At 34.7% G+C, this 23,536-nt stretch overlaps 1 protein-coding gene across 5 annotated transcripts in view; it reads right to left on the bottom strand.

Annotated features, from left to right (window-relative positions):
* cdkal1 (CDK5 regulatory subunit associated protein 1-like 1) overlaps positions 1–23,536 on the bottom strand; it is a 431,336-nt gene that overhangs the window by 279,830 nt on the left and 127,970 nt on the right. For all 5 annotated transcript variants that reach the window (XM_088601024.1, XM_088601020.1, XM_088601022.1 and 2 more), the window contains 2 exons: positions 23,117–23,165; positions 13,844–13,964 (listed from right to left, as the gene is read on the bottom strand). In XM_088601024.1, the coding sequence (XP_088457150.1) occupies positions 13,844–13,964; positions 23,117–23,165 (170 nt within the window). The remainder of the gene's footprint in view (positions 1–13,843; positions 13,965–23,116; positions 23,166–23,536) is intronic.

The raw sequence follows: 23,536 nt of genomic DNA, 5'->3' as shown, positions 1-23,536 counted from the left end.
TGTGAGATAACATAATTAATTTCACAATACTGCACGTCCTTGAATAAATATTGCAATCATATAAACTGCTTATTCAGATTATGAACAGTATTAATTATTACTAAATTTCATGCAAGTCGTGCACAACAGTCTTCAGCAACAAATAACAGAATGCTTGTTGACGTGAATATCTTCTTATGGATACTTGATTGCTTTTAATAAACAAAATCCTAGCATTATCCAGTCATTGCAGATGGTTTTCAATACTTTTATCTAAGAAAGTATTATCTTAACTATCATTTTAAATGTTATATCAACATGTAAAACAATTTGAATAATTTAATTCTGCATGTGCTTAAGTATTTAAAAAATATACATATATTGTAAAATAGACAAGAATCAAGTCTTAAGAATGATTTGATTTACTAAAACTATGTAATGTTTTTTTTTTTTGTTTTATGAATGTATTATTGTACAGCCATTGGAGGGAAAAAACATTTTCATTTTCACATAGTTTCAAAAATATTTTTAAGCCTGATTTGGAAGAGGTTTAGGGAGAAGGGAATAGTTATTCCACTATTCTCAAGACCAACTCCTGATGTTTTGGTTACTGGAACTTGTGCAACATTGATAAATTGCCTAACATCTTCTAATCATTATCATTTCCTTAATTTACATAAGACAAACAACTACTAGTTCACGGTAATGATTGTCAAAGAGTACACAGTGGTAAGCATTTGATTGCCCATATAAAATATTATGGTTAAACTACAAAAAACATGTAAGTGTTCCAAAATACTCAAATGTGTCTCCCTATTTTCTATTTATGTATGATAGCCAGATAAAACAGGAAAATTAATGTGTAATAAAGTATAACCAAAAGGTGTGTTTTAAATTATACTACACATAAGAAGGGTTGCAAATGAGAGAAATACATTCTGTCCCTTTTGCTTGTTTAATAGTTTAGTAATGAAATAAAATGTCAAACATTAAAAGACTAAAACATCAAAAAGTGTGTCCTGAATGAGCCCAGACCGTGTGCCTTTATAATCTAGCTGAGAAACCTGTTCCAGATATGAGTAACACTTTGTGTAAAGATGTGTTTCCTATTGTCCATCATAAATTAATTCTATTAATTAATTTATTTTATTATTAAAGAGTTTCCAGTTATGACCTCAAGTCTATGTTTCACTGCTAAATCTGTCTCCTGAAATACTCCTTTCCCGCATGCCTCAGGGATGATTGTGGAATACGACGACCAAAAAGATGAGACACTGTTTTTATATCCTGTTTAAAAATGATCCTTTATAATGTTTTTTTTTTCTGATTAACTGTATCTTTTGGCTGTTTTAACTGTTAAATATTAACAGTTCCAATAACTTCTAATTACTGTATGTACTATTTGGTTTGTCTGTCTTGTGTGGGACTCTGAATGTGCAAAAAACCTTTAAAGTTAAAAGTAAAATGTACTATGGAACATAAAGCCTATAAAAGATAGGTTTGAAACACAAATAATCATATGCTAAAAAATAAACATCTGGTAAATTTGTAACAGCCCCAGTGGCTTGACTAGCAGTGTGGCTGAGAAGCTAGAAAAGGATACGGAAAAAAGCTTGCTGCTGATACCCTGATCAACTAGAAACTAACAATGTTAGTTTTTAATAATGGGCACTTTTCAGCCATTCTCAGGCCGACCGTACTGATCAAATGCTAAAACTTAGCATTCATTTGCCTGTAACATGGCCCTTTGGCATGACCTGATCAACCCAACACTTAGACATTACATGCACATGCAGTAGGCATCATTTCACACATTTAATGAAAGTGAATTAAAAACAAATCTAAAGCACCAATGTACTGTATCCGTTCACTTGAAAATGTACACTATACTGAAACAAGTCCAAAATTAAGCATACTACAGTAGATACCAGACAATTATGTAAATGCTAAATGATTAAACATATGTGTTTGTGACTTTGCATGTACAGGGCTAGTGTGTGCACAAAAAAAACACTCAGGTTTTCCAATTTTAATTTAATTATGCCGCAGTGATGCCAGAAATCAGTAAAAGGTTAACCGAATGCACTCTGGGAATGTCACTAGCCGTTCTGCACCTCATTTAGCAATGACAGAGCATACAGCAGGTCATGAAAGCATTAAAGACTTGTTAAGATTGGTAAAACGGGACAAAACTGCTTTTCTTGTGTTTATGTAAAGGAATCAAAAGGCCATTAACACCAAGAGTCAACTTGTCTATGTGAACAGTGATGTACAAGATCATGCTGGCATTTTGAGACCTGTGCTCCAGCTGTTGTTGCATAAACACCAACATCAACATAGTCCCTAAATTCTTTAACACAATAATTTGTGTTCCCACACATTGAGTACCAACCAAGGCTATCTGTGTCAATCTGAGAAGACAATCAATTAAAAAATCCAGGGTCTCACCACATCTTAATCCAAGAAATAGTTGACCAACCTATTGATAACAACTAATACCAAGTATCATTGCTTAGACTGAATGAAGAACATCACTGAAGGAGGCATACAATTACTGCCAATCTGAGTCATGTAGTTTGCAGACTGGAGTGGCAGACTTCCAACATTAATCTATTAAAAGGGTAACAGCAAAGCTACTTTTTTATTTCTGGGTTAGAAAGAATTGGAATAAATGAATGTATTTGAAACCACAATGAAAATCTACACGGTAATACGTAAAACCTCCAATTTACATCACAAAGTAGAAAAGAAATTTCCAGGAATGAACAGCGTCATATTCTGTGATTCAGAATGAGGCAACCAAACCTCCAGTGAGGTGAAGAGGCTCTATTACATTGTAAGCAAGCAAGCTTGTGAATACATCTCTTTTAATCCAATAGGAATATTCCTCTTGACTTTGAGACAGTTTTGCCAACAAATACAACTTACTTATTAACTCTGCATGCAGATCACACTGGAACATTTCTGCGGTGAAATTTCTACTGTACCACCTTGTACAGTATACATCTCATACATCTCATTACATTGGTTATTACATTGACTAGTGAGCAGGAAGGGCCACTTCCCGTCGTAATTTGCACAAACTCTCGCCCTTGCCCAAGGCGAGACCAGGGGTTTGAAACAAGAGGAAGACTATACAGTATTTTCACAAAGTTCACAATCTTGTGCGTCATTCAACCATTCAATTAATTTATTTTTTAACCAAGATTTAATATATGCAGTTGCCCTTTAGGGATGCAATGGATTCATGTTCACATTTGTAAAACTGACTTCACTCTATCATATATAATTTAAACTTGAAATTTCATCCTAAATTGTTTCATTATAAACATACAAGCATGCATTAAAAGCTGTTGATTAAGCAGGAATAAAGACCCTTAATACAGCTCCATTCTAAATGTACATTATTATTATGCAAATAATCAAATATAATTGAACTAGACAGACTATTGTTCTGATCCAAAGTCATTCAAGGCCTATTTCCTTCCTTTCTTATGCCTGACATAATTCAAAAAGCATAGCCAAGAGCAAAAGAAAACTCATCTTAAACTCACAAACCTCAGACATATGGAAGCATTACTCAATAGTGATGCTCATTCTGAAAGTCTTGGCTTTGGGGACTCCAATAGGTCCCACCTACCATCTCTTAGAGAGAGCTGCACATCCCATTTGTAATGGCCTGCTCTCCAACTGCAAAGCAGATAGCAGTGTGCTCTCTTTCTTCTCTCACATTCACTATCTTTTTAAGCACCACCACAATACATTTCTCATCCTCTGTTTATGAAGTCAAAGCTATCATAAGCTTAAGCTTTTGAAAATAAATCAGTTTAGACTGATATTTACTTTTATCACAAGTTGCTATATTTCCCTTGATATAATGAACAGTTAAGTACATCTGTACATGGTACTAAAATACCTCTGGTCAACATTTAATTAGGATCTATTGATTTGTTACAAAAGTAAAAAAACCTTGAATATACAGTACAAGGAAAAATAACGTAGCAAACTGGTGCACATAAAGAACCTACCCTAAACGTTTGATTCAGTGGGCTGTATTTTGTTTGTTGACATTACTGTTTTAGGGGTAAAAAAAGACTAAGGTAATTTCACACTGAAAAAAACACAGCTCCCACTCAATGCTCTTTTAATAAATCACAGATTGAATTAGAACTAGGGTCATCTGGCACAAATGCTTGGCTGATCTCTTAGTTGGCTACTGCAAAAGTCAAAGTAATAATTTTCACTACATGCTTGAAAAACCGAATTCATTTCAAGGGAATTACTGAATACTGAATTCAGTGAGCAACCACCAAGCACTTGCTGCGGTCACTTCTCAGCATCCCCCATGTTAAAAATATTTTTATATAAATTCTTGTCAAGGTATCTTTTCCAAAAGAGAAGTAATAGTCTCTACATATTCTGGCTGAATACCAAAGAACAGGGGTTTCCCGTGGTTTTAAACCAATGGTCCTTTTTCAGAGGTCATCAATGAGGGCTCAATCAAAGTCAATCTGAGAATACCCTAGGTTTTCCTCCTGAAGCACATGATGCCTTTGGTCAACCCAAGAAGTTTAAAAAAGATGTGAATGGTATCAATACAGTCTGCAGAAGTTCAATCAGGCTGACAAAGGCCCTGGAACATCAAAGCCTGTTGGCACTCATTCTAAACCTCTTTGACAGGTAATGGAAACAAATGAAATGAAAGGCATCAGAAACCAGTGGTTTTCTTTAGAACATTTCTTTATGAATCTGTGTTAAAGATTCACCATCAGTCTTTCACAGTTCAGCTCTTGTCACCTAAAGGTATTGAGAACCAACCATGCATTCAACTTTAAGCATTTAAATGCAGTTTCGGCACAATTATAAAAAAAAAACTGAAACAAAATAAATCAAATATTTTACAGGGGCATTTCTAAGAAATGACTGTATACCATAGGTCAATAAATTACTATGGGAATATTATATTATAAAAAGAGAACAAGAACAGTAGGCATGTTTTTTTACACAGCACTGGGAGTAAAAAACACAAATATGTTAAATAGATTTTTTTCAATCAAATTTGATTAATTTTTCACTCATAGAATATCTGTTTGTTATTGTCACTTTGTTTGAGGGATCTGCTAAGGCAAAGATTTAAAGGATTTACAGCAGGCTTTGGATTGAAGGATGGCCAATGGGAATTCACAAGACTGCCAGACCATAAGCTAATGCTTTTTAAATTTCAGATCAGCATGATTAAAGTGAAATATTAAACAGGGCACTAGCCAAAAACACATCAGCTTAATCTTGTTTACATTAGTTTATCGAGGTTTTGTTATTTTTTTCAGATGCTTAAAATAAATATTATCACATATGACAATTTAGAAAAATAAAAACAACACAAAAACAAAAACCAAGCACAAAAATAGACTCAAAATGTGACAGTGGAAATTTGAGGGAAAAGTGCCAAATACATCCTGTATATTTCCATCCTAAACAAAGAGAGCCAAAAATTCTAACTTACAGCTTGCCTCTTCTTAGATGACTGAAAATTACCAGAGATATTTAATATCCCTCACTCAATGAGCCTGTTAAGTTTGACAGTTCCCTAGACAAAGTCTATCAGTGTGCCTGTGCCGTGCAAAAAAAGGCCACGTGGTTATCATATGCTTTTGTGGTTTTGGAAAGAAAAGTTCAGAAAGCATGTGCCCACTGGCAACATGTTAATCTGACCTTTGCTTAAAAACAGTAACAAGGTTCTCAGAAATGCTAAAGCCCCTTCTGGGTTCTGTAAACAAGCAGCATGCAATGTTTTCCTCTTCAATAGTGATGTAAAAAAGAAGACATATGACCAGTGATCTGAGCAAAACAAATAACAAAAAAAGATTTTTTTAGCACGAAAAAGGAAATGTTTTCCACCCCCACATCCTTCACCAGACTGTACGTCCGGAATCCTAAGGGAGAAGTATTATTATTATTATTTCATTTTCCGCTGATGTAAGACAAAGTGCTAAAGCTGTTATGACCTAAAATGAAATGTACCAAAAAACTTAAATATGAAAGCTGCCTTATGTCACTCCACATGCACTTTTATTCACTCATTCCTTTCAGGGCAAACATGGCTCCCAATGATTTGTTCTACTTCAATGTCAGGCCAGCAATAAAATTAAAATGCATTAGCTGTGCCTTCAAAGACACTGGTCATAAAAGCTATAGAGAACAGGACCTGTAGAGTAGAGAACTAACAGAAACTAGTAGTAGACCACCTCAATTTAAACCAAGACAAGAACTAGATTCAAGCCTTTAAGAAGTGAACAATCTATTGTAAGTATCCAAAACAAATAACAAACATAGAATCACACACTAAAATGTAATGATGTATGAAACTAAGACCAACAGATCATGCTGCCATATTGTCGCTTCTGGGTTCACGTCAATTAAGGACACAGTACTGACACGATAAAAAAATTGGTTGCAACTGAAAAGCTTTATACTACAGCATAGGTCTAGTATACCTAAATCTTTACATAGCAAAGCTTTCAGTTTCCATAGAAAACCTCCACTCCACCATCTGAGGGCTCAAGAAGATGGTACACCACAGTAAACCATTATTATGGTAACTGGGGTTAAAACTCCAAAGCTGTGGCTTCTTAACAACAGGGGCTGAAACAGAATAGCCCAAATTATCATTTAATGCAGACTATAAGGCAGCTAGAGTTTGTTTTAATGTGAAGACCCAAGCTGTTAAAGACCCATTCTGTGAATACTATTTCAGAATACATTTTTGTAAATACCAACTTTAAATAAAGCAAGCAGTCAGAATAAAAAAAAACTTTTAGAGCAAGCCTTCAATTATAAATCATGCTCTCAGAGTCCAAATAAACATCCTCAAAATGTAGAAATAAATAAAATAAAAAACTAAATTAAAGTCTAAAACAGAAACCAGTAGTTATACTTGTATTCTTCCACATCATAATCTTAAATTCTTATTTTAGTTTGTTTTTATTTCCCCCCATAGTTGTAAATGATTTTATACACATTCACTAAAATCAATACTTAGTTTGGGGACAAAAAGAAAACCATCACATTTACATTTTAAAGGTGCCTCAGTATTTAGATACAGTATTACTACAGTATTGTTCATAATATGCCATTCTGGATCACTAAATACCATTTTGTCACAGCCACCATTCCCCTGCTAAAGAGTTTCAAGATGTCAAAACAGCAATGGCTTACAAACTGGGAAGGTTATTACCACTACCAGGCAAAATAAAAAAGAAAATGCTAGCTTTAACACCAGTCCAAATGTGCTGATACTGTACACTGAACCATTGCTATTCCATCTTGAAGACTGTTTCAGGACTTTTCAAACACAAAGGGCTCTCTGTGATGTTAACTTTGAAATGTCAGGCATGATGTCACTATTACCTCAAAAACAAATTAAAATTTTAAAAATGGTCTTTTCTGACGAATGTCTGCACATGAAACATAGAATCTAAGTGTCTGAACAAGGAAGACATTTTAAAGTATGTAATACGATGTAATACAATGGCTGTCTTCTGTTAGATAAATTGGTCCCTACCACCAAAGGTAAGCAATAAAAAGCTTGTGCTTTTAAACAAATCAGAAACATTTTAAATTCCCTAATGTGAAACTAACATAAAACCTACATATGTTCAAAATATTTAATTAAATTGTACATTTAAAAAAAAAAACTTCGCATTCCCAATGAAAAAAACAGACACAAGGTCTGCAAAGTTCTGCAAAGGTCTGCAAATTTGTTATGAAAAACAACTGTGCTAGTTCAACAGATTAATGGGTAAAGTGGGGTGTTTTTATCTGTCCACAAAGCTCCATCATGGAAGCACTATTAAACTGATCCTGTAAAGAGCAGCCTGCTTAGAGTAACTCTGCAGTTAATTGAAAAGCAAATGTGATGTCTATAAAACTAGACATGGCCATCTGGATTTATGATGTCTGCCTGGTTAACACATACAACACAAAAACATCACTGGCTTCAAATGGATTGGGCGGCCCTCTCATGTGACCCCGATGGCTCACCAATAGCCACAGAGATAAAAGTTGCCGGGGAGAGAGTATTTTTCAAAGCTGCTAGGCAGACTTCTGTCAAAATGAAGTGCCTTACAATTTAAAGGTCATGAGAAGTCCTACACATGACAACTATTTTAATTACACTTACTGAAAATTAGTTCGTAAACAACACAGAATTCAGATTTAAATTGTTTCAAATAATAAATTAGAAGTATGTGACATAGGGTTGCTAACTAAATCATCATGACGGAATTTACATAAAATAAGTAAAAAGATACTAATGGACAGATACAAAATTTGAAAAATATTAAGGTCACATAGTGTACAGTTCCAGCAATGACACATAGGTACTGACACCACATGAAAACAAATGTCTGAACTAATTCCATCAGTAAGTAAAGCATTCCAGTGTTCACTAAATCCTCCTTAAACCCCAACAACAACACATGACAATGAAAAACGACAACAACAAAAGCTTACTCATCTAATGCAAGGACAAAGTCTGAAGAAAATTAGCGGTAATAAGCCCTAAAGGCTGCAATAATATGAAGTCCTGGATAAATCCCTCCTACCATCTGTCAAAGTTATATGAATACAATATTACATTTGTTAAATGTCCGAAGTAACAAAACAAGTTTCTGTTTTTTTTGTGCAACTTGTCTTTGCAATCTACAACATTTAGAACATGAGCCATTTCTAGATTTCCTCTTATTTCTCTGGGACATTTTAGCGCTAAGTACTACTTAGTGCAAAATATTTAACATCCAGAGTACAGATTCTTTAAAAAAAACTCTTCTGATCAGTGTCTGCTAGACTGTTGGTGTCATTACACTGAAAACATAGATCTACAACACAGACTATTTTTAAATAAGTGAAAAGGGTCATACAGTATTTCAAGGAAGGCAGTCAACCAATAATAAAAAACCCCAACTATAGTAGCAGAACAATATTAATTACAAAGTTATGCATATTTTCCATGTGGCTTATTGCATTTATTCTAAGCATTTTTGCTTCCTTTAGAACAATGCTCTCAATCTTAACTTAATGCATTTAACAAAAATAATATTGTTCCCACAGGCTAGAACAATAAGGAAAATGCCTATTGTTCAGACTGCATGAGTACAAGGTACTTTATTATTTTATGATTCGTTTGATTTTCTACCATTATTAATATTAAAAGTGGTGAGGACCAAAATGTTCACAGAGATCTTCAGCCAGAATGTTAGTGTATATTCACTATACACAATATGGTCGACACAAAAGTAAGGAAGGAGGATGCCTAGATCATAGGGACTGTGGAGGTATTCTCTTACCCATGCTTTAGAAGTTGCAAACGACAGTTTACATACCAAGAGGCACCATAAGATATTTTGCAGCTCTACAATCATAACTCAGGGCATATATTCTTAATGGTTTCATATATTCTTCATGTAAATAAAGCTGTGATTAAGTAAAGCTTATTAGCTCTGAATGTCAGCCTTCATGTTGTGAATTAGAAATATTAACTAGAAATATTAGGTAAAAAAAATAGCACCATCCCATAAAAAAATTGCTTTCTCTTGTGCTCTGGCAGGCAGCCATGTTTTACATCTGTAGAAAGAAAACTTTCTTGTGTGTAGAATAATGAGAACGTTTTGGCACTGTGTTTTGTAGCTTGAGGAGTAACTGTGAAAAAGAAGAATAAAAAACAGAAGCAAACTGTGCTTCAGAACAAAAAGGACACAACGAAGCTCAAACTGCAGACAGGTTAGACCTAAAGTTCAAAAGGTTACCGTGTCATAATAGCAGCCTCCTTAATGCATATACAAATTTAGAAAATGCTGCTTAGTGCTAATGATGTAAGAAAGCATACTGATCACTGAAGGATATAGTTATGCACCTTAATTGCAAATAAGTCATCTTATAGTTTAAGATGATAATACATATTTAACACATTTTAAAAAGAAGTATTTTACCTTTCTTTCATCACCTTTCTTGATGGTTATCATCTATCAATGAGCTCACTGTAAAGCTTGAAAAAAATACTATTTACTAGTCCTAACTGTTCAAAACTAAAAACACACAAATAAGCAAGGAAATACAATAAAATTAGCACAACGTTTAATTCACACTTTCCGCACATTTAGAGACAATCTAATATTAAAGTGCAATGCATCCCAGTTTCATGTTACAATTTAACCATATAATATAAAATCATTTTGTGGCGGCAATAACTAGGGTTACCTTTCTAACATTTAACTGAAGTTATTAACGATGAGTGAATAGAACCATTGCACATGGTGGTAGAAATGTAGAGATAAACTTTAATTTGTTTTGTTCATCTAAGTCTGAGTCAAAAGGGATAACTGTAGCCTGAGCAAAGAGAAGGATTATTCCTTGCATAAACTTCACTCATGCCAAGACACAAATTTATGCACTGATACTCTTCAAGAACAGAGAGTACTTGTTTACATGTGTAAGGACTGTGCTCAGAAATACCAAGAAATGCGTAAGAAGACACTTCAGTCTGTCCCTGAAACATTTCATGATAATAAAACCTATCACAGCTGGCTTGCATTCTAATTCCCACACAAACTACAAAAATGGGACAGCCTTTCTTTTAACAACTGTTTGTCCAAACATTTATAAAGCATGGAGTGAACAAATAAAACATGCTTTAAATGTGTGGCATCAATTATCATAAATATAGATCTCAGTTCAAGTCAGATAATGCATTTTACACATTCTATTGCAGAAGAGAGGTACACTCTGAGGTAACCTCAAAAGGAGTAAGAAAAATTCCACCCATGAATTAAAGTTTGATTGTATGAGAATCTCTTATTTTATTCTTAGTTCTTATCTCTTATTGAATTATCTGATTAGCAACCAAAGCAAAAACTGTATGTGTGCATATTGTGAATCCTAAACATCTAATGTTTACTTATGTGGTCATGGATCTGTTCTGATTTAATAATTAATTAGCAAAGCCATCACCTATGCAAAGCCCTGAATAAATGTACAATCTATCACTCGGCAAAAACAAGTCAATCCTAAAGCACTGAACAGTCTAAAACTGGATTATATAAAATTTATATTTTACAAGATTTAACAAATGCTCTGTAGATGCAGCTCTACAGTTAAAAGATAAGCCTAACATACTGGGAACTTTATATACCAATAACTATATAGCACATTCATGAAAATAAGTCTAAGTTAATAAACTATTTCCTGGAAGAAACAATTAAAGGATCTACAATGTACAGAAAACTCTAAAATAGGAAAGACTGATCTCTTACAGTGTTCCTTCTGAAGAGGCTATTGCTTCTTATTTTTACAGTTCGCTCTGTAATTGAAAATGACAGTTCCATATAGGTACAAGAAACCTGGATATATGAGTTCTGGTCAAAGTGGATACTAGTGAAGTTCAAAGGAATAACCTCAGCAGACTTCCAGACTGTTACACCTCCAAAAATATGAACACAATCAAAAGCCAACAGAGTGATAAATTGGGTTCCATACTTCAGTGATCATTTTATGCTTACATCCCCATATCTTCTATGTAGCCTGCTGTGACCAGCCCTTATTATACCATACAGACGACACAAAAATGAAGGCAAAAGTTGGCAGCCATCACATCTGTGAGGGTGGTGTCAACGTGTATGTAAATGTAGCACAAGGGAAACAGTAAAGGCAGCAGTACAGTTTTCTTCAAAAAACTGGTTTTGGATCAAACTGGAATAAGCAAATGTGAAATATCTGAAAGTGCACTGCTGCAGGGTCCTGATGCCAGTAACTAGCCCTTGCTTTCTGAAATGAAAGAAAGGCCAAATGGAAAAACAAAGTATACTACAGAAACATAAGTGCAATTTCTTGTATGAGTGTGATGCTTGTAATGCATTAGACAAGGCTTATTCTGGAAATCGGGAAATAAAACAAAGCCTAGCTGCATAGAAGGGTCCCACAGTGAAGTGCAATAAAATGTGAATCTACTTCTGCCTTGAAACATGAAGAAGAACATGAGCAGGAATACTGATGACATTTGGTTAATTCTCCCTTCGCACTTCAAATCAAAGGTCCTCTGGCTTCACAGAAACAGGTTAACAATTCTGCAGGTGGTAGGCTTCCAGATTACAAGGGACCACTATTTTCAGCTTCAGCTGAAGTTCAAAGATCAGAGGTCACAGTCCTGTGCAGAGACGCAACAGTTGCAAAGGAACAGTCTGCCTTGTTGACACAACAGTATTTTCAAAAAGTGGCTTCCTGACTTTCTCTAAGCTCTTGCAGCAAATACTGTGGTAGGTTCCTTTGCAAAAAGGTTAAAATTACTGATATAGCCATTTTTTTAAAAGTTTAAAATTCAGAGAACCAGTACTGACTGAAAGTATATGACCACTGTCAGCAAACATTTGATATACATTAAACTATAGGTGTGAGATGAAGACAAGAAAACCAAATACATTCAACAGACTTGATGTATGGAAAGATTCACTTAATGTTACAATACCTTCATCACTAGACATCATCAGTCACCAGTCATCTGTTTCAGATATAGCACAGGTATTCAGCTATATGAAACTGAGAGGGGTCCATAGCTCAGAATGTAAAGGATTGTAAACATTGTTCTGTTATCTCCTAACAGAGAAAACGATTGTGGGGTTTAGTATAATAATTTATAAAGTTCAGCATAATATAAGAAAATTCTGTTCTGAACCATGGAGTGCTTCCCACATCTAAAGTTTAGAAAGGACTTTGAAATGGCAAAGCCACAGAATCTTTTTTCTCATTTGTATGTCCAGCTGACATTAAGCAACTAAATGCAAAAATAACTCAAACCAGCATTCTTCCAGCCATGTGTGGTTCACCTTAAACATGACAGGGTGCACAACTGTCAAATTTACCAAGGTATAATCAGCTCTTTATTAGTTCTTATGTATAACCTATGTTAGACCTAGACTGAGAACTCTTGGTAACACATTTTTCACTTTTGTACCACTCCTTTACACTTAGGGATATCAAGAGCAAACTGCTAGCATATGCAGATCTGCACATTTCCAGCACAATCCAACAGAATTTAAAAATTTATAGAAATGTGTTTTTACAAATTGTTTGAAAAATCATTATGAAAACATCAAGCAATTTTTGGGAAATAAAATTATACCATTGGATACTGCTGCTCCAAAAACCTTTTTTGTTTTACAAAGTATTTCAGCACTTTTAAGCTGTTGGGGCTGTCCCTAACTCTACCTGCCATTGCCCTTTATGGCAGAAAGCATCCTTCCTGCTAAAAAACAGAATGCTTTGATATAATATTCCTTAATATAAAGCATACAATATATATTGTATGAATATAATATAATACATGTGATTCACACAAATGCTGCGAGCGAACTGCCATTTAGGACACTACCAATACTGAAATAGGAAAACAAAGCCATATTTGATTCATAAGCATAATGAAATGTTTGCACTTCAAAACCATGCAGTTACGTGAAGTAAAGAAATATTAACAATCCTCCTACTATGAGCCTTACATGCGATAGTAGCCTCACAAAACGTTTATGCAATTTTTGTTCAAATTCAATAAAATGAAATTAAAACTCAAGACTCCTGAGAGCATAACTTATAACTTATAATGAAATCATCTACAAAACAAACAAATGTAATCTGTAAAAAAGACCAAACAGTGCTTTCTGATATTGATACAACCGAAACCCCTGAGGTTTTCAGATCATTTCAGTCTCCAAGTTAGGAAGACAGTCACAGCAGCAATGCCACACCATGTCTGGCAAAGAAAAATAAATTGAATTCTCAGGTGATGCTGAATATTTTATGAGCAAGTTTGAAAGCAGCTTACCCTGTATTGATGGAAATGATTTCTATCAGTGGGTTTTTCCTAATCTTCGGCAAATCCAATCGAGCGCCCCCCAACCGTTTTCCATTATCCTTTTTCTGACCCAACAGGCGTATGGAGTGACCTTCAAATGAAACATACAAATACTAGTCATAACATTTCACGAAAATATATTGCGGCCAGCTAATTTAGGCCCCTGAATTCCTTGAACGTCTGTGGAAAGCAGCAAAAATTGATTGTTTAGTTTGTTGATGGGCAAAAGACCAAATTCTCACTTAAGTAACCACAGATGCTTTTTTGAGGATTGAAACTGAAAATAGCAGAGATTGCTAGAAGACTTTCTTTTGTTATGCCAACATCTATCATCCTAATGTTAGCTATGTTATGCTATACAGAAATATGTGAAAAATCAAGATAATCTAACATGTTATAGTGTTGAAGTGGCAGTAAAGGCATCTGATGAGCTATGAAAGGATGAGAGGAGCTTCCTCTGTTGATTTGGAGTAGTGTAAGGCTGTAATTGAAAGTGCTGTGCATAAGCTTCCACAGGTGAAAGATGAACTCCTGTTCTATACAGCATTACATCATACATAAATAAACTTGAGGTCGCATAGCATCTTTGATTGTCATGAGTAAAAGATAGAAATATTCTTGTATCAGCTGTGCTACACAAAATCATTTCTCAATACACCCTGTACAAGTACCTGATATCACCTTTGCTATCTTTGCTTTACAATATTGGTAACAGTAATATTTTCTTTATAAAATAAGACTGCCAGGAACCTTAGAGATTTGCTATAATCCTCAACTGTACAATACTCAATTTCAACTGTTCTGACAGTAAAGAGCTTAATTCTGTTCTCAATTCAATTTTGCATTCCAATTAATTTCTTTTAGCTAAAACATGTCAGACTAAAGAGACAATGTACCACTGTCTACTCTGAAATCTAATTATGGCATGACTTACAAAAAATAAAAAAATATCCTAGGCCAAATTGAACTTTTCTGTAGTAAATGTCTTCGGTAATAAATAGATTTTAAAAGGCATGTTTCAGGAACATTACAGCCACGTCTCAAGAAGTCTGTTTACTTGAGCTAGCCCTTATTCTAGCAGTAATTATTCTAAAATGGAATTTAGAAGGTGACTGATAACACTTGCAGGGTTTACCCCTTTTTTCCTTATAAATTTAACAAGACATAAAGCAATTTCAGGCATAATGGGCCATTATGTCATGGCTCCTTACTTTGATATGACAACAGTCAGTCGAAACAATAACAAATGGTATAGCAATCCACGGAGATCTTTTATAAGTGGTGAACTTTTTTTCCAGCAGCTTTTTAATAAAGAACTGTGCAAGATCAATCTGATAACAAGATGGCTAATGCCCTTCATTGTGTCAAAAGTTCACATCACAGCCCAATTTTCCTGTTCACATCAGAGAAGGCATTTAATTATATTCCCCTGCTTTATGATTCAGAAGTACTGTATGTGCCACGAACTAATAACTTTTGCTAAATAATTCATACAGCCTATCTACATGCAAATAATTGGGTAAAATCTCTGGCTGAAGGTATAACAAGTCATTTTCCGATTCATTGGTTCAGTGAAAAGTCATAGATCTAAAAGCATTGTCTTTTTTAATAGAAATCTGATTTTCACTGCAGCAGAGACTGATCACACAGAGGTCCAACTAAATTTCTATAAATGTTTCATACGGCATGTGTAAGCCGAATTCTGAGAACAATTCAGCACTGTACACTGCACACCAGAGGTAGTCAGTCTTCCGCTAAGAAGACCTAAAGACCACACAAGCGTTTATGAGCTCATTCTCATTTTAACAGCATGTACTATAAGAGGAGAATGACTAAAGATGACCTCTTTACATTTTTCTCAGCAGGATTTCTCTTCTTCTTGTTGAAGTTTGCTATTTGATTTTACAATTGCAATTTCCAAATGATTATTTACATTTTCTACTCTAACTGTGAAAATTATAGAAGAAAACACTACATATTGTTAAAGGCTCCTTAACATGGATAATCACATGCACATTTTTAGAACGCTAAACTATTTCCCAAACCAAAGAGGTCTGTTTGCAAATGACAGAGAAATTTGCAAATAAATATAAAGACAATTACAATATATACGCAAATTAAATATAAAGACATCCAAGACAGGTAAAAAATATTTTAGAGTCTTCAAAGAAGCACAGACAAAAGCTGCACGTTCAACAAGGTGATTTTTAGTAAAGGGCCCTCCGCAGAATTCATCATTCTTTTCAAAGAAACTTATGGAACAAGAAAACAATTGGGAAATAATCATAAGTGATAAAAAAAGAAAGCTGCCATGCCCCAGCAGACAAGTTGTTCAATTTTTGTTCAATGATGTATTAAAGGCAAAATTACCTACTTAATGGACATTAACTTACAACTCAATTAATTTCTATCTAGCTTGCGTAAATTACACAGCATTGTTTATAGCCTTCTTTTTTTTTAAAGTGACTCTTTACAGCTTAATTATTTTCTTAAAATGTTTCTATAAATTGTGTAATAAAGTTAAATAGACAAATACTCAATGTGTATCTGCTTGAAATTAATAAAATACACTAAACTGATGACTAATTAAAGGTATTATTAGGGGAAAAAATGAAAATGTTCTGTCTCTATAATAAATCAAAAAATACAATTTCAAGAACAATTAGATACAAGAAAATCTGTATTGCTTCCTTACAGGTTAAACACCACTTGGACATTTGATTGTTAATACAGTGCACTTATTGTACTGTAAATGCCTATTGTGTACCATGTTATACTGCAAATAATTATGCTCCATTCTCAATGTGTAAGCTTTGCAAATTCAAGAAAAAGGTAACTTTGTGTAAACTGATTTAAAAATGTGAGATTACCAAGAAGGAACAGTATTTTCCCTTTTTTGTACAAGGTACTGCATTGTAGCACTCCTATGCATCCTCTACAAATGGGTTCTCTATTGATTCAGGTTCTCCAGAGACCAGTCTTATTGAGTCACCTACACCTCAGCATGAGCACCACAGGATAAATCTGGTGATTCAATACAATTACCATCTGCTGAACTTCAAGAATTTAATAGGACAAATTCAAGAGAGAGCTGGAATTGTATATGTCACCAGGTTTTACAAAAACAAACTGCCTTAGCTCTAGCAAATTAACCTTTAGATTATACAGTACAGCTATCATTACTTGCTCTTTGACAGTTTACTTCACCTGATCCTTTACCGTTTTTGAATGACTATCAGTCTCTCAATTCTACATGATAAAGTCTCCTTCCTGAAGAGAGAGAGACTTTGTGTATCCACAGCTCGTCTTCTGAACAGGAAAGCTGATCATTATTTGTCCTAGGGAGGTGACATGCTGTAGATATGGTCAAATTAAAACTATCCCAAATAACTGTCTTTGAACGTGAGCAAGTAAAAAATTATTTTGGGAATACAAATCTTTTTACAAATAAGGCATAATGTTCAAGGAAGTGTGAGTAGGCATGGAATACCTAAAGCCTACTTAAACACATCTTTGAAAAGAGTCAGGATTTTGTAATTTAGGTTTTGCAATATTGAAGTTATTTTTTACTAAATTTCCTTTGTGTGACCTATTTAATTACTATTTTTTATGAATTTATGGAGAACTTAGATACTGAAGTGACATTCATTGATTTTAATTTTCATACTGTACATTAATTAATGCCCATCAAGAACCAAGCTGTAAGCATAAAAGTATTTCATTATGATAAGAACCAGATTCAGCAGAAATTACAATAACCAACCACCCAAGGGATGGCCATAATTTCAGTCATGTTCATAATCTTTATATACTACATACTTGTTATTCAGATAAAAAGTTAGAATGAATGAGCTTGAATCTAGTGTAACCTTGCATTTTCTGTAATTTTGTTTCACTCATTATAAACATTATAAACTAAAGCACATCATCTCAGCTTTCATTGCAGAGTAATTGTTCTCCTTTCTGTTAATTGTAGTGCAAAGTGCATTATTCCTAAATATTATCAAAAGAATGAAGCAAACCTTGTTTTTTCTAAGTACACTTATTTTCTGTTTTGAAAATGATATCTTTCCTTTCAGACATTTGTACCTGAAAATATTTATGGTGAGTGAAAAACACATCGAGGAGCCATCAAGGCAAGATTAATCATTATTTGAGTTTTTTAGATATTGAATGACTGAAGTTCTTTTGAATTTCTATATTTTTTTACAAAGTGAAGTGCAAAGTGTATACACAATCTCAATTATTGTATAGAGACACTCAAACGCACTGTACTAGAAGAAAACTCTGCAAAATTGTAGACTCAAACTGTCACATACCTAAAAAAGGATTATTCTGCCACTCATTATGTGCTGATAAATACCATTTGCTCTAGATTGGTTCTCTGACATAAAATCTATCGCAACCATTACTATGTCAGTATTTGTGCTCCCCAAAAAGCCTATTCTAAGTGAAGACAGTGTCCAAGTAATCACATTATATTTTTGCGACAAAGATCTAATGCACTGTATAGTAAAGCATTACTTTAAGTTAACAGAAGTGTTTATAGTACACTTCTATTACTATTTTGTCTGTTCCAAACAAACTCAAAGTCCTTTAAACCCACACCCTTTTCGATAAATCTAAGATTTCAACTATATTTTAAACATCTTTGACACTGCTCTGTGAAATTATCTTATAGAAACATACTTTTGCCCTTATCTATACAATTGGATCCCCCATTCCCATTTTTGGCCATGAGTTTGTCTACTAGTTCTGAAATTAGTCTAATAATACACAGTATTATATTAGATATTAGATAATATATAGTAGCCCTATTTATTAAGAAAAGTGTCATTTTTAAACACTATACTACAAAACGGACAAGAAACAATGCCAGCATAAACCACATGGGTCCCTATCGTTTGTAATGTTCTTAAACAGTGACATAATAGAAAATAAATTGTGAAATCTAACACATATGCAGCATTTATGTTAAGACTTAGCTTGCCATGTAATCCAAAACCTAGATATATGTCCAGCTTCTGCAATCCTGAACTGAAAGTCAAGGACTGTGCAAGAGACTATTAGACCTGATGCACAACCATAATTAGGTTACTCCACTGTGGCAAAGGCAGAAGAAAAGGTAGAGTCTCAGCCAGCATAATATGGCATGTAAAATGTGGGACTTCAGATTATACTTCCAACATGACACAAAGACAAAGACCAAAGTCCAGTCATATACATATACACTGCCTGGAAGAAAAAGTGGTGGAGTCCTAAGAATAGGGAAAAAGATGCTGGACAATCATTATACCATTATTGCCTAGAAAAAGCATAATGCATCCTGACCAAAACCTTGACGATATGAGGAATAAATATGACCCCAGTTTAAAATATGGTTAGTTATTGTGGAAACTAGGTGTTAGGCACGTTATCCGTCCTGTGGTTTCCTACGCATCGGAGACATGGGTGCTGACAAAGCGAGATGTGGAACTCTTTAATAAGTGGGAGAGAAAGATCCTCCGAAAGATCTATGGGCCAGTTCAGGAAGGAGGAGAGTGGCGAACAAGAACCAACATCGAGCTTTACGAGCTGTATGAGGATCCCCCAATAACTGCGGAGGTAAGAGCGGCACGGCTGTGCTGGCTTGGACATCTAGAACAGACAGACGATACCAGAGGGGTACGGAGAGTCTTCCGTTGAAAGCCGGAAGAAAGGCGCCTTCAAGGCCGTCCCCGCAAAAGATGGATGGACGATGTTGAAGAAGACTTCAGAAAGTTGAGAGTGAGAGGATGGCGAAGACTGGCTCAGGACCGAGAGGAGCGTGGAGGAAGGTGGTGGAGGAGAGCAGGGCTCTACAAGGGTTGTAGTGCCATGGGGTTAGGTTAGGTGTCAGCAAATTTAACAGTAGAGTAAAAAAAAGTTTTTCAATTGTAAATGGGCTTAAATAACTACTATTAATATGTACTAATATAAAGGGCTACACTTTCCAATATCCACTGAAACCTTTAACGTGCCACAAAACTCATGGTGCTACAACCTACAGTATACAGTAAACATCATTCTAAAATTGTTTAGCTAAGACCTTCTGGAAAGGTAAGACTATACAGAAGGATAACTGTTTTAGCACCTAAGAGAATGATAAATTATTTTATGATTCCTAGTAATGTTTAGCACTCACTTGTCTCTTATCTAGTGCACTTTTTACTTGAGCATGGGAGCTTCAAATAGGAAAGCTGTTTGTGCTACAGTTTGTGTGTTGATTTTAATAGAACTGGGTTCTTTGCATAAAATAATACTACACCAAGTTAAATGATCAGTTTGATATAGTGCTGGAGCATTTGTTCTACCGCGACAGCAACAAAACCGTATGTGGTATGAGAATTAACAAGAGAGCGGACGTTAGTTGTTCTTCCTAAAGAACATACAGTAAAAAGAAAAGATGCCAAGGTGAGTAAACATGACCTTTTTTTCCTCAAGTAATAACAACATAACATTGCAAGGCAACACCAGTTGGGCTGATAGTAGTAACATAGTCTTCATGAACCATTACTCTAGTATTCTTGTCTGTCAGTACTGTGCTCAAGGGCTTGAGCATGTTTTCACTGTGCCTGAAGAAAGGTATTCATACATCTTAGTCATTTTGCTTTTCTTTCTATATTCAATTTGACCATTCTAAAGCCAATGCATGTCCTTCCCTTTTATTTTTTTACTTTCATTGCCCTTCACTGTTGGGTGCATGTGCTTCTGTGTCTGCATTTTACTTGTCTCTTTCATGGTGTAACAGTTTGATAAACTTCATGGGGATTCCAATTGGTAACCCACAGGAACATACTGGTGCCTGCAAGTGTTTTATGAGAATAGAAACAGTGGGAGGCACAATGCCAGGTCACCTCAGAAATATGATTAGAAAAGAAGAAGAAAAAAAAATCGGCCTTCAAACGGAGAACAAGGTTGTTCGAAAGGAAACCCTATCATTTTCTACCTCTGCCAGCAAGACTACTCTTCTTAAGCTGCAGTCTTGGGTAATTAACCACAACCCAAATAAAGAAGAAATCTTCCCATGCAGTTGCTCTTTTGAAACACTACACATACTATGCAGACAAATAAGAGTACAGCACTGTTAAGCTACCATGAAAATACACTGACTAGATAATGCAACAAAACACTATAGTCACTTCAGGGCAAGTGTTCATTGATTTGTAATAAATTTATGGAGGACACAACCTAAGATCCTTCCTGCTTACCAAACGAATCAACTTTTCTAAACCTTAATCTCTAGGTACTAGTTTTAATATAAAATAGTGGACAGATACCTTTTTATTGATGCAATAAAAAATAGTAATGGTGCATAAAAAATGCTTTCTGCAAATAAAAAAAACAGATTATTCATTTTTAGCTCTTGAACAAAGTTTCCTCCATGTTCTACCCTGCTTCAATTTCCCCTAAAAAAGCCCCAAGGTCAAAACTGATATACACACTGACTAAAGCCTCAGGTGGTCATTAATCTTCTCCTCCCCCGACAAATTTTCTTAGATCAGTCAACGTCTGATATAGTTTTCATGGTCTTAGAAATTTTGCTTGTGTTTGTGCCAGATTTAACTCTTTCAGTGTTACAGATCATTTTGCTGTTTTTTTATTTGTCCTGTGGTTAAATGGTATGTGTGAGCCGGGGGGAGGGCTGTGGGAGGAGGAGCAGAAAAACTGCATAAAAATACCTCAGATTAATTATAATGTCAACGTCGTATTATTGATGTAAAATGAAATACTGTATCTAAATAAAATAAAGGAAAGCAGGATTCTGTTGTCATAAACTGAAACCATAAAAAGACCTATGTCTTTTTGGGCATAAAGATATTAGTTATAATCTGTGATGTCAAATTTATCTTGCGTCTGTTCAAACCCAAAATCTTGTACACAGTAATAAGAACATTAGAACGGTTCCAAATGAAAGGAGGTCATTTAGTCCAGCTAGCCTGTTTCGCAATTAGGAGCTAATTGATCCAAGGATCTAATCCAGCCGTTTCTTGAAAGAAACCAGGTTTCGGCTTCAACAACATGGCTGGGTAGCTTGTTCCATATTCCCAAAACCTTTTGTGAAACAAATGGCTTCCTGTTCTCTGTTTTAAATGCACTTCTAAATAGTTTCCACTTGTGCCCTGGTTTCTGTTTCACTGTTCATGCTGAAGACTTCCGCTGGGCTGACTTGTTTAATTTATCCTAATTTAGATTAATAAAAGACAAGATCCTCTCGAGATTGTTCTGCTGTTGTGCTATCAAAATCAACAGTCATAGAGTCAATCTTTATGGTGTACTAAAAATTACTTGTATGGTCAATTACTTCCTTCATAATGAATGGATTTTGTGTTTTAGAATATGGATAAAGAGTGCTCATGAAAGTGACTGTTAAAAACTGAAAAATGTCAGAGTTTCTAACATGAAATAAAGTAATGGAATCAAAGGCCAAATGTGTCTTACAGGTTGTTAACTCCAGGAGGCAAAAAAAGGATTTAAATCTGGAAAACCTTTACCAAAATAACTATCAGCGATGAAAAAATATTAACAATCAATTAAGTATTTATAATTCCCTATGCAAGCTGGATTACATAACATTTAATTGAATTATCTTATAAATATATACTAACAAATCTACATAAATTGTAAATGCATAATTCTTTTCAATTGCAATCACTGAATCAAATACATACACTTATCTTTTCTGAAATTTAATTTTTAATTTTACTTACAATGGATTAAGACTCAGATTAGCTATCCACAATTACTTAGAATATAGTAGAAAACAATCATAGAATGAACAGGTAAAAACTATTATAAAGGGTATAAAATTAAAACTTGAAACCAGGGATTCTTAGATCACACAACGTGTGTTGAGATCACTTTGCTATCGTTTGGAAACAACAGTTATATGTACAAAAATGTGCACATGTGAATGTGTTTGAACGTGAAAGATAATTCAACTATATCATTACACCACACACAAAACAAAGCAGACACAAAAATCCTGGTACTGTATGAAGTAGCTTGGCCATACAAATCATTAAGGGCCTCGTGCATTCAGTCAGAATGTTGATATGTCTTCTTTCAGAATTTAAGTAGTGAGAGAAAATTGGATTGCTATGTGTGAACTTTGTAATATCAGCAGTCAGGAGATAAGGAAAGAAACAGTAGAAATGAATTTGAAATTATTTGCAGAAGGCAGCCATAGAACAAATAGCAATGGACAACACTATTCGAGCTCACCTTTAATAGTCTCGTCCACAACCTCCACCACACGATCGATCTGCTGCACCTGAAACAGACAACACTTATCAATAAAATCAAATTCCCAATCTATCTCTATGCACTTTTTAAAAAGACACTACGTGCTGATCAGAGCAACCCTGGATGGGCCACATCAAGATTTTCAATAATCAATCTCATGTCCACTGCAGACACATTTTTTTATCACACACCACCCCCACTACCATTCAGCAGTAAGCAAGGTCAGTTGTTTGACATAAAATTCCGCTGTGAGACAACAGACATTCTTTCGATTCTTACACTTGCTTTCTTATACAAAACAAATGCAGGTATGTGGCCTTGTTGGTACAGAGCAGTAAACAGAAGCAAAAGAAAAAAAGAAAAAATCATTTCAGGGGATAAATCTGCAAAAGCTGCAGC

This window comes from Lepisosteus platostomus, chromosome 12 (genome assembly GCF_059453375.1).
Source record: "Lepisosteus platostomus isolate fLepPlt1 chromosome 12, fLepPlt1.hap1, whole genome shotgun sequence".
NCBI classification, from domain to species: domain Eukaryota; kingdom Metazoa; phylum Chordata; class Actinopteri; order Semionotiformes; family Lepisosteidae; genus Lepisosteus; species Lepisosteus platostomus.
The sequence above is the reverse complement of the archived record's forward strand: the minus strand, read 5'-3'. Positions and strand labels throughout refer to the sequence as shown.